Source organism: Oncorhynchus keta, chromosome 34, assembly GCF_023373465.1.
Source record: "Oncorhynchus keta strain PuntledgeMale-10-30-2019 chromosome 34, Oket_V2, whole genome shotgun sequence".
Taxonomy (NCBI): Eukaryota; Metazoa; Chordata; class Actinopteri; order Salmoniformes; family Salmonidae; genus Oncorhynchus; species Oncorhynchus keta.
In genome coordinates, this window is record NC_068454.1 from 13,982,575 (window position 1) to 13,998,476 (window position 15,902).

At 42.4% G+C, this 15,902-nt stretch overlaps 2 protein-coding genes and 1 long non-coding RNA gene across 18 annotated transcripts in view; 2 read left to right on the forward strand and 1 right to left on the reverse strand.

The window, feature by feature from the left end:
- The window catches only part of LOC118376230 (guanine nucleotide exchange factor DBS-like), a 113,048-nt gene extending 109,373 nt beyond the window's left edge, over positions 1-3,675 (forward strand). For 8 of the 9 annotated variants that reach the window (XM_052493206.1, XM_052493211.1, XM_052493205.1 and 5 more), the window contains 4 exons: positions 839-948; positions 1,077-1,189; positions 1,341-1,444; positions 1,647-3,675. In XM_052493206.1, coding sequence (XP_052349166.1) covers positions 839-948; positions 1,077-1,189; positions 1,341-1,444; positions 1,647-1,726 — 407 coding nt within the window. In that variant the 3' untranslated portion in view covers positions 1,727-3,675. The remainder of the gene's footprint in view (positions 1-838; positions 949-1,076; positions 1,190-1,340; positions 1,445-1,646) is intronic. The other variant, XR_008089841.1, reaches the window with a different exon arrangement.
- A 427-nt stretch (positions 3,676-4,102) lies between these two features.
- On the reverse strand, positions 4,103-7,233 carry LOC118366759 (uncharacterized). The gene is made up of 2 exons (XR_004822033.2): positions 6,678-7,233; positions 4,103-4,842 (listed from the first exon to the last, which is right to left on the reverse strand). It is a non-coding gene; the product is annotated as an uncharacterized LOC118366759 (long non-coding RNA).
- Positions 7,234-7,240: 7 nt separating this feature from the next.
- On the forward strand, positions 7,241-15,747 carry LOC118366757 (uncharacterized). 8 transcript variants are annotated; one of them, XM_035749399.2, is made up of 8 exons: positions 7,241-7,489; positions 11,595-11,701; positions 12,126-12,163; positions 12,293-12,357; positions 12,593-12,659; positions 12,830-13,027; positions 14,223-14,294; positions 15,004-15,747. In XM_035749399.2, exons 1-8 carry the CDS (start codon positions 7,241-7,243, stop codon positions 15,105-15,107), a joined length of 900 nt encoding a protein of 299 aa, XP_035605292.2. In that variant the 3' UTR covers positions 15,108-15,747. The 8 variants fall into 8 exon arrangements, with proteins under 8 accessions (XP_035605292.2, XP_035605296.1, XP_035605298.1 ...); XM_035749403.2 differs by lacking the exon at positions 7,241-7,489 and adding an exon at positions 7,707-8,164; XM_035749405.2 differs by lacking the exon at positions 7,241-7,489 and adding an exon at positions 7,707-8,153.
- The last annotated feature ends 155 nt before the right edge of the window (positions 15,748-15,902 follow it).

A 15,902-nucleotide genomic window follows, 5' to 3' on the forward strand; every position in this document is an offset into this window, starting at 1 on the left:
TTTTTACACACGGCAGTTTCTCCCCTCAGACAAAGAGAACATGGTTCATCAGGGAATGTATGACACATTGTGTTGACTGACAGGCAACAGTAGTCGTAGTTACCACGCTCGGTCATTTACAGTGGTTGAGCACGTTCGCTGCGGTCTATCCCTTTGACTGTGTTTCATTGCGGTCGTGTGTATCTATCTCTCTCTCAGACCCAGGCCCTTACGCTCACCTCCACCTGGGCCGAGTCAGGTGGCTCAGCACCTCCAGTCTCTTACAGACCAAGAGGAGAGGTAACCGTACAGCACTCGACTGGACTGGTTTAGACTATTGAAATGTGGAATGATCACAAAATGGCTGCCAAATTTCCTTGAGAGGTTTGCCCCTCGTCTCTCTCACTCCCTACACACTGTGTTCCCAGGCCTGAGTGTGTGTATGCACATGCAATATATTTATCAAGAAACGGGCACTTTCCTGGTTGCTTAGTGGTGTTGCGGTTCTGAATGGTCCAGCACGATTACTGTAGGCTCACTGATGGCTTTATGGTTGAGTTCCACTAGACTTGGTCCTGTTCTCTCTGATTGCGGTCCACCCCGTCACTGACTGTATCTGGTCAAGCAGAAGTTGCTGCAATGCCTGCTCTCACTCTCTGTGTGTGTGTGTGTGTGTGTGTGTGTGTGTGTGTGTGTGTGTGTGTGTGTGTGTGTGTGTGTGTGTGTGTGTGTGTGTGTGTGTGTGTGTGTGTGTGTGTGTGTGTGTGTGTGTGTGTGTGTGTGTGTGTGTGTGTGTGTCTCTCTCTCGCTCTCTCTCCACACCATACTCTTATGTCCCCTCTCTCCCTTCCTCCTCTAGGATGGACCAAGGGCTCTCTCTCATTGGATGCCAACGAGGAGAATGATGGGTACTCTAGCACTGAAGAGCCCCTAACCTCCGACCCTGAGGACGAGGGGGGAAAGAAACTGGTGAGTGTGTATCTGTGTGATGATTGTCATCAACTCCAAGCTGTTTTGTAGCGCCACGTACAAACCGTTTTAAAAGAATAGTTTACAATCGTACATACAATGTAACACCCTATCTTGACGGTGTGCAGTGTGCAGGGAAGTACACAGTGATGTCTGACTATGAGAAGTGCAGCACCCAGGATCTGTCAGTCAAGAGTGGTGAAACAGTTCAGCTGATCAAGGAGGGAGAAGATGGCCAGTGGTGAGGATATTACCTCGACACTGGGTTTCACACAATCACACTATCACACTAGTCTATTCCAGCAGGGTAATATTCATTAGGACACATCATAGTAGGTAGCAAAGGTAGCTAAGTGCTGATTGGGCTGACGGGGTTGTGTGTGTTTCTGTAGGTTTGTGAAGAATCTGAAGACTAAGCAGGAGGGCTGGGTGGCTGCTGCCAACCTTGACACCCTGATTGGAGAGTCCACGTCTTGCCAGTCTCTCACCAGCTCAGGTACAACCTCCTCTCCATCTAGGTACAATTATGTGTGTGTGTGTATGTGTGTGTATCTCTTCTACGCCATCTCCTCTAACCTCTCTGTGTGTGAGCATCTCTCCTAAGCCATCTCCTCTAACCTCTCTCTCCCTGTATGTATGTATATATATATATATATATATATATATATATATATATATATATATATATATATATACAGAGGGCAGTGGCTCAGGGAACCTCAGCACTTCATCCAGCTGCTGTGAGACCAACACCAGCTCCTTTGACATCAAGCCCTGAACCCTTCCCTGGCCACATCAGGCCGCCACTGGTCTCCAGAGCCGAAAGCTACAGCACCAGCTGGTGGCTCCCCCAACAAAGCAGTACTTTCTCCCCCACCCAAAACCCAATTTAGCCTCTCCTTACCCAGAGGCAAGCCCCTGGATTAGGATGCTGGTCAGCCACTTCAAGAAAATGCCAACTAATGCCAATGTTCCAGTGACCAGTCTATAGATAGTAGTGTCATTGATTAGAGAATGGATCTGGTGCCCTGGTGTAATTGTAGAGACACAGAGCAGTGTTTGTAGAAAGAAGCTACATTCATCCATCTATCCACACATCCACAGGATGAGCAAGTGGAGTATGAGGTCTAGGATTGATGGAGGGTGAACTGTTCCTAGATCTGACCGTCAGCTGTGCAAGCAGACCTGAGGCAGGCTAATATCAATGGCACTACGGCAGACAAAATGCTATGGACAAGCTGGAACCTGGCATAACCAATAGAATTTGAATAACATTCTAGAATGAATTAGAATTCTAATTCTATGAATCTGATCAGGTGTCAGTAATGACATGGATCGTGTTGACCGGTCTTGTTGTACTGTAGGCCTGTGTCACTGTTATAGTTCTGTTGGTCCACATCATGGTAGCTTTGACTGTCTAGAAATAGACAAGACTCTTCGTATTTTTCAAATAGAAAGTTATTGTAAATAAAAAAGATTATGAATGCAATGAATGTAAAGTATACCTTGTTTAGCTTTTCAGATTGTTGCTCGATGAGTGTTACCAGTCACCTCAAACATGTGACCATGGAAGTAACCAGTATGACCTATGGTAGGCCTATGACTATCTTATTGCCTGTTGGACAGTGGGGGTAACTGTGTATTTGAAAGCTGAGGGATGTGAATGACTAGTTATGTACTTTGATAAACATGTTATTCTACATATTTCTATCTCTGTAATGTAATCTCTCTCTACTATTTCTATCTTGCTTGGCCTTCCACCCCCTTGTCCTCTTAATTAGCTTACCCTGTCCTACAACATTAGTTTTGTATGACTCAGACCACAGGAGGCTGCTGAGGGGAGGACTACTCATAAAAAGGCCTGGAATGTAATGAATGGAATAGTATCAAATGCATGGAAACCATTTATTCAGTTCCAGCCATTACTTTGAGCCTTGTCCTCCCCAATTAAGGTGCCTCCAACCTCCTGTGATTCAGACAGAGCAGACACAGTATTCACTGTTGGTTGTCCTCGTCAAATAACTTTGAGATCCCTTTTTCATCCACTCCTACGGCTGTCCAGTCACACATGTATTAAACATGACTTTGGGTATAGGCTGTCCAGTCACACATGTATTAAACATGACTTTGGGTATAGGCTGTCCAGTCACACATGTATTAAACATGACTTTGGGTATAGGCTGTCCAGTCACACATGTATTAAACATGACTTTGGGTATAGGCTGTCCAGTCACACATGTATTAAACATGACTTTGGGTATAGGCTGTCCAGTCACACATGTATTAAACATGACTTGGGATGTATGTTGTCCAGTCACACATGTATTAAACATGACTTTGGGTATAGGCTGTCCAGTCACACATGTATTAAACATGACTTGGGATGTATGCTGTCCAGTCACACATGTATTAAACATGACTTGGGATGTATGCTGTCCAGTCACACATGTATTAAACATGACTTGGGATGTATGCTGTCCAGTCACACATGTATTAAACATGACTTGGGATATATGCTAGTCATTTTACAGGCATTTCTCCATGTGTACTGTGAACTTTGCTCCTTTTGTTAATAACTCAGTATCCAGTATATAGTCTTAAATTATTTATTGCTTTACAATCATTTATAAAGATATTGTTTATTACCTCACTATTTTCTTTAAGAAATCAGAAATTCTGTCAGCATTGTCTGTTTTTTTGTATTAAAAAGGACTTTGTGTCAACTAATGATGACCCTAAACCCTGCCTATTTCTACAATTTCTCCTAAATCATCCTATTTCCCAAGCAAAAATAGCCTTTGCATGACAAAAACATCCCCCGTAATATTTTTACACCATTAAAATGCTCAGAATTGAAGAAATTGTACTCTCTCTCATGCCGAACTATCTGGAAGTCTGAAAGAACAGGCTGAGTGGGAGGAGAGCTTATATTCATGAGCTCGCCTTGAATGAGAGCTCTTTGAAAACGCCCTTCTGGTCGTCACCTGGTAACAAGGTAAACAATCCTTACCTAAATTGTAATTCACAACCCATTTTCTCTGCAAAATGCTCTCATGACCAAGAGAACTGGCTCATGTTCTTGACATGTTTCACATTTACATATCATTCTTGGTGTACAGATGCACTGTGATTATGCATATATGAGTCCAATAACAAAGACAGATGTTTCCAAAATAGAATACAGCATTCCTTTTCTCCATATGAAGTTTAGTCAGACTATTGTTTTGTAACTAATTACAGAATACATTTCTTCACAATAATTAGTAAAGCCCGAGACACCTTAGAAGCGTAGACATAAAGGTATGTATATGAAAACAGCATATAATGAGTGTACTGGACAATTTATTGGTGCCTCTTCATTAGCATTATAAATAACAATATATTCAGAATTGTATGTATTGATCAGACATGTATTTAATCATTTACAAATTAGGCCAGCACAACCGAAATATTGATCAACATAAATGATGATGAGAAATAATGATGAGACATCATTTGACATTTAAGAAATATTTTAGAGCCATATGCCTTATATGGGCACCCGGCCACCCAACAGTGTGCAGGACCCTTTGACTCATACAATTTGTAACGCTGCACTCCTGTCCGAATGCTTGAAGAAACAATACAAAGTGTGATGTCATCACGTAAACGTGATTTACTTTGACTTTAGAAAACTCAACCACCTACAGAGATTGATGGGGACCCGCATACCCCACTTCAATCAAGCAGGCTTCAGTTACCCTCAAGATTGACATGGGAGACAAATAGCTAGGCCCGCCTCCTTGTCAGGCCTCTCACACTGGGCCGACAGGGGTCCTGGGATGCACAGCTTCCACATATGCGGTGCTCGATCAAGGGTGACCTTGAGGTGATCCAGGAGCCCATCTCTGTAGCCTGTAATATTTTGTTAAAAAGGAAAATGTTTGTTAAATGGATAGTGAATTGTATTTATTTACTGTTCTGAGTTATGACAGCATCAATTCATTGATGTAGTGTTCTACAATGTGTTTTTGAAGTACCCGTTCTTGTTGTACTGTAGGCCTGTGTCACTGTTACAATTCTGTCACCAGTATGACCTATGGTAGGCCTATGACTATCTTGTTGCCTGTGGGACAGTGAGGGGTAACTGTGTATTTGAAAGCTGCCTGTTGGACAGTGAGGAGTTACTGTGTATTTGAAAGCTGCCTGTTGGACAGTGATGAGTTACTGTGTAGTTGAAAGCTTCCTGTTGGACAGTGAGGAGTTACTGTGTAGTTGAAAGCTGCCTGTTGGACAGAGAGAAGTTACTGTGTATTTGAAAGCTGCCTGTTGGACAGTGAGGAGTTACTGTGTATTTGAAAGCTGCCTGTTGGACAGTAAGGAGTTACTGTGTATTTGAAAGCTGCCTGTTGGACAGTGAGGAGTTACTGTGTAGTTGAAAGCTGCCTGTTGGACAGTGAGGAGTTACTGTGTAGTTGAAAGCTGCCTGTTGGACAGTGAGGAGTTACTGTGTAGTTGAAAGCTGCCTGTTGGACAGTGAGGAGTTACTGTGTATTAGAAAGCTGCCTGTTGGACAGTGAGGAGTTACTGTGTATTAGAAAGCTGCCTGTTGGACAGTGAGGAGTTACTGTGTAGTTGAAAGCTGCCTGTTGGACACTGAGGAGTTACTGTGTATTTGAAAGCTGCCTGTTGGACAGTGAGGAGTTACTGTGTAGTTGAAAGCTGCCTGTTGGACAGTGAGGAGTTACTGTGTAGTTGAAAGCTGCCTGTTGGACAGTGAGGAGTTACTGTGTAGTTGAAAGCTGCCTGTTGGACAGTGAGGAGTTACTGTGTATTAGAAAGCTGCCTGTTGGACAGTGAGGAGTTACTGTGTATTAGAAAGCTGCCTGTTGGACAGTGAGGAGTTACTGTGTAGTTGAAAGCTGCCTGTTGGACACTGAGGAGTTACTGTGTATTTGAAAGCTGCCTGTTGGACAGTGAGGTTTTCAGGGGAAAGGTAAATTGGGTTAGGTTGAATTAGTGGTATCCCTGAAAACATTTGGTTGATGGCAGAGTGACTACAGGTTAATTGGGCAATAAAAAGTTGATGTGACTAAAATGAACTTCATTGGCTGAATCCCTCCTGGTGATCAAGGGGGATCAGCCTGTTGTGGAGAAGAAAATTGACTACTTCAAATGGATATAGTGACTGACAGTATTGAGGCTATATTTGCACAGATACAAAGATGAGTCCTCTCTCTATATGGACTTTCTCCAAATGTAACTGTGCAGCCAATTAGCATTGTCCACTTTAGATACAATGCCAACAGCCACTTGTTGATTGACAGCTCTTAATGCAGTTCCACCTCCAACAGAAACACTATGCGGATATCGACTAAAGCAGATATGATTGAATAGAGCCTTAAGGGCTGGATTAAAATCTTATCGCCCAAGTATCGAAACACCTGCGTTAACAAAGGTAGTTTCCGATTGAGCCTACATATGTTGTGTTTACCCGTGAATGCCGTCTCCGTGACAATGGGAACATTGCTATTAATTTTCAATCTCGCTATAAAGAGGATCTTCGGCGCTACAGGTTGAATAGAGCCCTTGCTCTCAAACTCTAGGCGGCGTTCTGCCTTTTCCCGATTTACGTTTACTACGTTACGTCTAGTCTGAGACCATTGTCTTGTCTCCCTTGTAATACAGCTTTCGAAACATATGGCCCTTATAGCGAGAAAGAATACTTAAAATAAAAAAAATACACTTACTGTAGCAGATTTGAATAGATCCATACAGCTATGGGTGCCTCCATCCAACGAAACTGCACTTCCAGAGTAGGCGAGACAGCTAATTAGCACCGTTCTCCGTTAAAGTGCTGTAACATGGCGATATGCCCGTGGGGGGACACTAACCCCATACATTTGTATCAATTCAACTTTTTGTTTTCTAGCTGATAAAGATAATGTCCTTATGCTTCCAAAACTGTACCACATGTGATAGGTGTTAATGTTCAGACCAGGCATCTGGGCTCTTAAATCTCCCCCTACAAAATACGCATTTGTCCAATGACTAGTGTAATATAATGCAACTGAGAGTCAAGGGCTAATAGAGCCCGAGATCAACCAAAAAGTGCTCAAATTAACACTGTAAAGTGTGTGTATTGCATCTTATCGGGTTTTGTATTGCTTGTAAATGTCATTCTAGAATGCGTTTCGAAGCCTACAGCTAAACTATTCTTTGCTACGGTAGTTTAAATCACATGCAGCGCGCAGACACAGTGAAAACAACCCACAGGATAACCCTACCCGCACAGCCAGAGAAGACCGAAAAAATGGAAAGCAAAAAACATACCACAGAAAACCAGAATTTGACCCAAAAGATTAAAAATAGGGAGCTCAGAATCGTGAAAAACAGGGCACGAGTTAAATCAAATGTATGGGATCATTTTGGAGTAATCGTTAACGCTGACAAACAACATGTGGATGGATTCGCAGCATGCAAAAAGTGCAAGCGGGTGTTAGCTTATGACAGCCATAGAACAGGCACTTCCAGCTTGAAAAAACACATAGAGAAATGCACGGTAAGACGTCTATAGATTGCACAGTAGTGGAAAACGTGGAGTTTAAAATGCGCAGCCGGAAGGACAAAGGTGGTTAGTTCGGGTTGTGGCCGTCGGTTCAATTCCACATGGTTCGGGTTGGAGTAGCAGTCTTTCCTAATGGCGGTTTGCAGTCGGGTCCGATAGATCAGTTTGTGCGGTTATGATTTTTATTTTATTTTGAGGGGGCTCAAATTGGACTCGTTTATGTGCGTGTGAGACTTAAAATAAAATGCGTGCTATTGTCAAGCAGAATACTTGATTTATTATTTTAAAAGCGTTGCTTTTGTATGTGTCGGCTATGTGGAGGTGTGAAAACGTTAACCTTTAATCCCAGCACATGCGCAATGAAATGTCGCAGATCCAGACGGCCACCAAAGACTGCAGTTGATAGCTCAAATGATCCTTCCATTACACTAAGAACCAGCAGTTGTGAGATATGGGATGTAGAAGCAGAGACCGTAAAAAATATATAAGTCACACGTGGAGATATTTCAATGACATATCTTCCGAAAGTGTGACATGCAAGCTGTGTGCGCTGTTCTGAAGCGGACGAGCGGTAGCACAACATCCACGTTGAGACATTTAGAAAGGATCTGTCGCTAAGACATCAAAACGCAGCGAGAGCTGATGGCGAACGTTAGAGGTAAGAATCCTGTAAGTGTTTTATTTAATTCTTAGGCAAACTCATAAACAACGTCTGGACTGGTCAAAGACAAGTTTCTCTTCTTGCTCCGCTTGTAAGGCCTACCGTAATTACTCAGAGGTTGTCATACATTCAGAATGCGTCATTAGTTTTGATCCCAAGTGCAGTTAGTACGGTAAATAGGCGACGTTTGGTCATCCGAGAGGAAGAAGCGTAGTGAAAGGGTTTACGCCGCACAAAATGTGTCCACGAAAATAAGACCACAAGTGGGATTTTTTTATGGAGGTCAGTGAGTGTCGATTTTGGTCAACGAAAGTTGCTTGCTACTTGAGGCGTATTTGATCGAAACGAAGTTTAGTAATGGTTAGGTTGTTACGAATGCACTGATAACTATCGGAGTTGTGCATCTTGTTCACACGCGGATCTGCCCTCTCATTTGCTAGAATGGTACCACCTGATCTTGCCTGTATTCCATATTTGATTATATGTATTTCCATTGTTAGTGGTCACTCGACTATCTTGTCGAAATAATAGAAAATCTTTGGTCACTCACACCAGAGAGGAAGCGAGAGGGTTCATTCCCGTCAAAATCTGTCCGCGGGAATACAGCGATAAACCGACTACATTCCCGCCTTTGGGACAACGACTTCCATTGTTAGGGCGGAGACCAAACCATCTCGTCATTATATACAGTATCTGCGCTCACATTCACGCAGCTCTTTTGGTAAAGGTAACCCGTAGGTTACTCTGGTGGTTTATTTGTTTTCTTCATTCACAATGTCTACACCAAGTTCACCCAGCTTTGGTTCAGCTGTGTGGCACAGCTTCGACAGAATAGAAGCGGCACTGGCAAAATGTAAACACTGCGACCGGAATATCAGATGTAAAGGAGGTAGCACCAGTGGCATGAAAAGGCATTTAGAGTCTCGGCATCAGGTAAACTGGACCTCCGAAAAGGACTAACGTTACCAGAACAAATTTGAGACATCCGTCTTTTCTGACGCTGTGCTGGTAACCAGACAAAAGCAATGGAGCTATAGATATTGGAGCGCCCAAGAGACCGCAGGTATAAGAGTCGGCACCAAATAGCTATACATGTTCTGATGTTAAGAGCTATATTTGAGACGACCAATGAAGTTCTTGGAGTTATATTAATTCATGACTATTGATTCAATAATCATGCGCACATTTCCGTTACATGGATTTGCGGATATCCGCTTGAAAATGCCAGCCGGGAAAAAGTATATATTTTGCTATCTAACCGGTTATTCTTATCGAGTTGACCTTCGGTTAAAACCGCACTCTAAATAGTGTTTTTTAACTTGCTAATTTGGCTAGTGCAGCAGAGATCTAAAGGAAAGGTTTTGACTAGATAAAAGCTGTCACAACATAAAACGGAAGCGATGTGACGTGTTCAAAGTAGCACATCTTAGATGTATTTCATTTCATTGTTATGTGTATATGTCGGCTTTGCAAAGCAATACTCCGATACAACAACGGCCGCATGTTAAACCACATCAAATACAAGCACCCAGCCACCGTAACAGAAGCTTTGGGTCGTAAATCAAAAACGACCGTCGGGGTAAAGTAGAGAGCTATTATTATCATCATCCACCATGTTAGTTTGTCCATTGGATATTAGTACATGTTATTAGCGTACCGGTAAAACTGAAATGAAACGTTGTCTCAAATAACCGCCTAACTGTCCCTTTTAATAGTCGACATACCCTAGTTTAACCATTTAAAATAGGCTACTCTTATCATTCCAATCCCGGTTTTAAAGGCAAATACAGTTTAGCGGTATTGTTAGGTGACTTTAGGACCATGTGGACGCCTAGAAACATGAGGCAAGGCTGTCTGTACAGCTAGATGGGTTAGTTGACTACAGGTTCAATGGGCAGAAGTCCTTATGTTGTGTTTTTGGATGGCCAGATTGCTAGCATCAATGAACTCCGTGTGGGGAATCATAGCTTGCTCATTTCTGCCAGTTTTATCTCGTTCTTGATACCATAATATTGAAAAAATTCGCTAGCTACGTAACCATCGCTCCCGTGTGGCACAGTAGTCTAAGGCACTGCATCTCAATGCTAGAGAGGTCACTACACACCCTGGTTCGATTGGGAGTCCCATGGGGCGGTGCACAATTGGCCCAGCGTCGTCTGGGTTAGAGTTTGGCCAGGGTAGGCCGTCATTGCAAATAAGAATTTGTTTTTAACTTACTTTCATAGTTAAATAAATAAAACCAACAACTAACAATGTATATGAGACAAGTGCTCATTGTGCAAGCGTATTTGTTTTCAATAAACATTGGAGACAAAATAAAGTTCACATGTTTTTGACAATTTAAGCCAACCCCATCGGTTTTGCCCCATGGTTACTAAACAACCAACTATGGCTGGCTGGCTGGCTTTATGGTTCGACAACTATTTTTCATTGAGATCAGCTATTGGTGCTTTGATTTGTCGCTATGTGACATTTTGCCATTGCTGCGATGACGTCACACCACCAATTTTCCTTGCTGCAGTGACTTTGACTAAGTAACTGCTGTTTGATGTGACATGAATCTAAACTAGTTTTAATCCCGGTGCTGAGCGAGTTCATAGCATCTAATTATTGTGTGACATGTTGTCGACTGTTAAATCCCATATTGACTGAGGTGAATGAAGCTACAGCAAGGTGATAATGGCTGGAGTCCATTTTGTATGTGTTTGCTGTGCTCTAAATTATATTTGGGGGGGTAAAGTAAATAAAAGGCTCAATTAGATGCCTGTCTCTAATACGCGGCGGTTGTGTTCAGTGATTGAAGTAAATAAATGCCCGGGCTATTAAAGTTTTACGGGTAGTCTATAAAACCACCCAATAAAATCTTCAGGGACAACATGTACAATTTTAAAACAAAAAAACAGCTCAACCACTTGTTTTGGTATACATCTGGTGGGCGACAACATACTGAACAAAAATATAAACACCTCATGCAATGATTTTACTGAGTTACAGTTCATATAAGTAACTGTATTTTAGGCCCTAATCTATGGATTTCACATGGCTATGCAGGTGTGGTGGTGTGACAACTGCATATGTTAGTGGCCTTTCATTGTCCCCACCTGTGTAATGATCATGCTGTTTAATCAGCTTCTTAATAGTCCATCTACCATACAGATGTGGCATATCTTGATAAAGTAGAAATGCTTACTAACAGAGATGTAAACAAATTTGTGCACAAATTGAGAGAAATAAGCTTTTTGTGCATATGGAAAAATAGATGTAAAAAAAATTCAGCTCATCACTTTACATGTTGCATTTTGTATTTGTGTTCAGCGTGTTATGCCCACTAGTGCTTTCTGCTGCATAAATTCACATGGTTAATAGTCAATCTGATTTGGAACATGACATACCATAATGTGTTTTGTTAATGGTTATGTGGTATGAATGATTTTTCAGTCGTTGAAGTACAGCAAAACAGAAGCTCCAATAAAGGAAGAGAAGACCCTGTCCAAGAAGAGCACACATGAGGATGAGGAGCCACACCCTAAAAGAGGGATGTCAAAGTGGGTACTTTAATTGACTTTTACCAGGTTAGTGTCATTGAGATTAAACATCTATTTTGCAAGAGACCCGGCCAAAATAGCAGCACACGAAACATGTACAACAAAGCTCTGCATTTTAATAATGTCAGTTTACTCATTGGTTTTGGTAGGAGGGGTTCAACTAGGAGTCAACACATTGACAGCACCCCAATTCAGTGTATCATGTTTATTGGAAGTTTAAACAATGGTAACACGTTTGTGTAGGCCTACTGTATTAGATTGTCAGAGACCATAATCAAATCTGACAGACTAGTTATATATTTAGTTCATATAAAATGTGTGATTTTAGTTTTTTTTAATGGCCAAGCCTTTGCCAGACTGTACATTGTGTTCTAATGGTTTAACTTTGTATTTCTGTGTTCTTAATGTTCTTAACATCCCCCAGGCAAGAACCCAATACTTCAGAGGTAGCCTTGACAGAAGGTTGGTTTCTGTTGTTGTATTAAGTTTCAATCCAAGATGTCCCGTGTAGTCAAATGTGTGGACTTTCAGATTGTCTCATAAGAAGAATATTGTGGTTGTCTCTCATATACTGATTATTTTATGCTGTAGGTGGGGCTCCAGAGCAGTTTGAGTTTCAGTATGGACTTGAGGGACCAGCATTTGAGAATGGGGAGGTGAGTTGGGAAAGCGTTGCTCAAACGAGTAAGTTTTCTTTTACTCTTGTAGTTAGCTGCAGTTAGCCTGGGTGCCAGTCCGTTTCTGTTATCATTCAACTTCTTGTCACTCCAAAAATGATGCTTGACATGACAGAGTGGCATGATGGCACAAACCGATCTGGGACCAGGCTAAGCTACAGCACCTTTACTCCTCATTTCTTCTACTCAAACCTCTTCCTTTCTGTCTGGGCAGTCCTCCAAGAGCCATCTGTCCATCATCAAAGTAGAACAACTGGACTCCCTCCTCCCAGACCAAACAGGTGTGTGGGGGGAGTTGGGACTACAGTGAATGTTTGCACTAAACTAAACGGTGAAGCAAGTGAAAATAATTTGCGGTAGCATTTGGATGATGATTGATTTACCTACATATTTACATATCCAATGTACACTTAACAGGAGTTGACTCTTCCCCTTTCTGTTCCATCCCCAGACTCCAGCTGTGGTTCAGGGTCACCTGGGGATTCGGGGCCTCCTGGCTCATCTGGTTCTGGGTCCAATACTAGTCTGGCTTCACAGTTTTTCAAGAAGTGCCACCAGGCAGGCTGCACACAATTCATCTTCTCGGAGTTCGCCTCCCGCCTCAGCATCATCACTGAGAGGATTGCATCCCAGCAGGCCAGCGAGGAAGGTGAGACTGAACACGAGGAATAAAAGGACACTAAATGGAATGATACGGCCGACTCCTTATCGATAAAACGGTTTGGTACCGTTGTCGGCTAACTAAACTGGAGCATGCATGTTTTCAAAGTGCACTTGTCAACTGTAGTACTGCTCCTTGTTGGACGTGTGCTTGTAATACATTTTCATGTTAGTGTCAGTATAGGGGTATGATTCTCACTTGGGGGTGCGAGAGGTCCCGGGTTCAAATCTCGGATGAGCCCCCATTATGTTACGTACGTTTCTTGGAGGAGGGAACACAACTTCCTGTGGAGTGAAAGAGGTATGTGATTGTGGGTAACGATGACAGGCAGAGAATAATACCGTTAACAGGGAATTTATTTCCTTAACACTGTAAATGTGGGGAAAGGGGGCTGGATGGAACCAAAGCAAAGAAAGTTAGTCCTACCTACCTGTTCTTAACGCCACCTGGGGCGCTAACCAAAATACAGGGGGTGGTCCACACAGGTATTACCTAGTGTGCCTAGACAGTGAATATACTATGGGTATATGTATACCCGCAGGCCTCTTGCCTGTACACTCCCTAGGTGCCTTCCCCTTCCTCCTGGGAACAAACCTGGGAACAAAAACAGAATAATTACTCATGTAAAGTGAACCCTTTCAATAATCAAAAACACTTAAGTCCTTTTGGCATATGTAACCGATGTGAAATGGATAGCTAGTTAGTGGGGTGCGCGCTAAGAGCTTTTCAATCGGTGACGTCACTCGCTTTGAGACCTTTAAGTAGTTGTTCCCCTTGCTCTGCAAGGGCAGCGGTTTTTGTGGAGTGATGGGTAACTATGCTTCGTGGGTGTCAGTTGTTGATGTGTGCAGAGGGTCCCTGGTTCGAGCCCAGGTAGGGGCGAGGAAAGGGGCGTTAGCTAAACTGTTACACGTACCTCAGAAGTTACGGCTACAAAATACTTTACAACAAATTTACCAGACTAACAACCAACACAGGACATACAAAGGAACACTGGCTTTTCAAGCTGCAGAAGGAGTTGGTAATTGCAGACAGCTGAATCCCCTGACGAGAGGGTGGGGTCAGAGCTCCAATCAGCTGCTTGGAATTCAGGAAGCCAGACTGAAAAACACACATACAAACTCACAACACAGAAACTGGGGAACGTAACAATATTAACCTCAATAATTTCCTGTGTTCACAGATTTCAACCTCACCCTGAAAGTGCTGGAGGCCTCTGGGATGCTGCCAGAGATCTTTACCAAAAGAGATCAAGGTAAAGTATATTAACATCCCCAAAATGTTTTGCTTGTCAGCAAACAAGTTTTCAAGATGTGAATGTTTCAAAGGGGATGTTTTCTATATTTTGAAAGTTACATATCTTGAAAAATTGAAAAAAGTAAATCATTTGGGGACTATGTCAACAATGGACCAATGAAACAAATACCAGAAGATAGTTTTTGGGTGGAATTTTCCTTTAAGGACAAAAGACACACTTTGTGGTGCATGGAATAAAGTCCCCATAAGTTAGCTCCTCATCGGAATTCTGGTTCGGAAGTACAAGTAACCTTGCCTGACACCTGAAGAATATCTTCCCGAGCTAATGCCTAGGTGTAACGGATGTGAAACGGCTAGCTTAGTTAGCGGTGCGCGCTAAATAGCATTTCAATCGGTGACGTCACTTGCTCTGAGACCTTGAAGTAGTGGTTCCCCGCTGCTTTTGTGGAGCGATGGGTAACAATGCTTCGTGGGTGACTTTTGTGTGCAGTGGGTCCCTGGTTCGCGCCCGGGTATGGGCGAGGGGACGGTCTAAAGTTATACTGTTACATAGGCTTTAGCTCGATGGGCTAACATAGTCATGTGGCATGCAGGAGACCCTCTGGGCTCGTACCCTGATCAGTCACACCCACTGGCCAGTAGTCAGACAGAGCCCAGCGAACTGCTGTCACCTTGATGCCCTGTTTTTTTTATCTCCCCTTTTCCAGAAATGGAGAAGAGACTGAGGGAGCTACAGAGAGAGACTGTAGCGGTGAGGACTGCCAGGTCTGCAATGAGAGATGCTTGCGTCATGAGCTTCACCTCATCATGACGGAGCACCGCTGAAGATCAAAGCAGTTTTATAAGGTGTTATAACCAGGGCCTGGGTTTTCTGAAAACTTGACTGAACTAGGAAGGTATAGGACCTGGAGTTTTCCCTGGTCCAATCCCTCGTCAGGAAAATCCGGGCCCTCCTTTTAACCAAAATGTAAATATTTCAAACCTTTTGTATTTGACATATTTTTCTACCCATGTTCAAACTTGAACTCTGTAATATTTGACTCTGATATTTGAACTCTGACATTTGAATGCAGTTTTTCACCCTGGCCACTAACTTGAGTGGCATGTTATACCTTAAATTGGTAATATAATCTTTTGACAGACATTGGTTCTGAGGTTATTGGTGATGTTTTGATGTTAGTAGGTGATCCTTAGTCTCCCCCTCTGTACTGTATGTTATATGCTCACTAACCCTTAACAGACTTACTATATCCTAATATACTGAATGTGCAAATTAGTTTTAAAAAAAATGGACAGTTACTATGTCCACGAGTACTATAAGATTAATTATTTAGTATACACTAATATAGTATACTTGAGAGTAAAGTTGAGACCTGTGACGTTCTGAGAATGAATTAAACTTATGTAAATGAGTTGTGATTATTTCAGATTAAAAAATGTCCTGAACTTGATTTTTTATAGTAAATGGTACAAATTACAAGGTTTCTGCACATGCTCTACAGTGGAAAGGGAGAAAACAACTAAGTTGCAAAGATAATGTCTCAGAATGTATTGTTATACCAGGGATCCCCAACTTTTCTGAGAAAAACATTTAAACATTTTCATT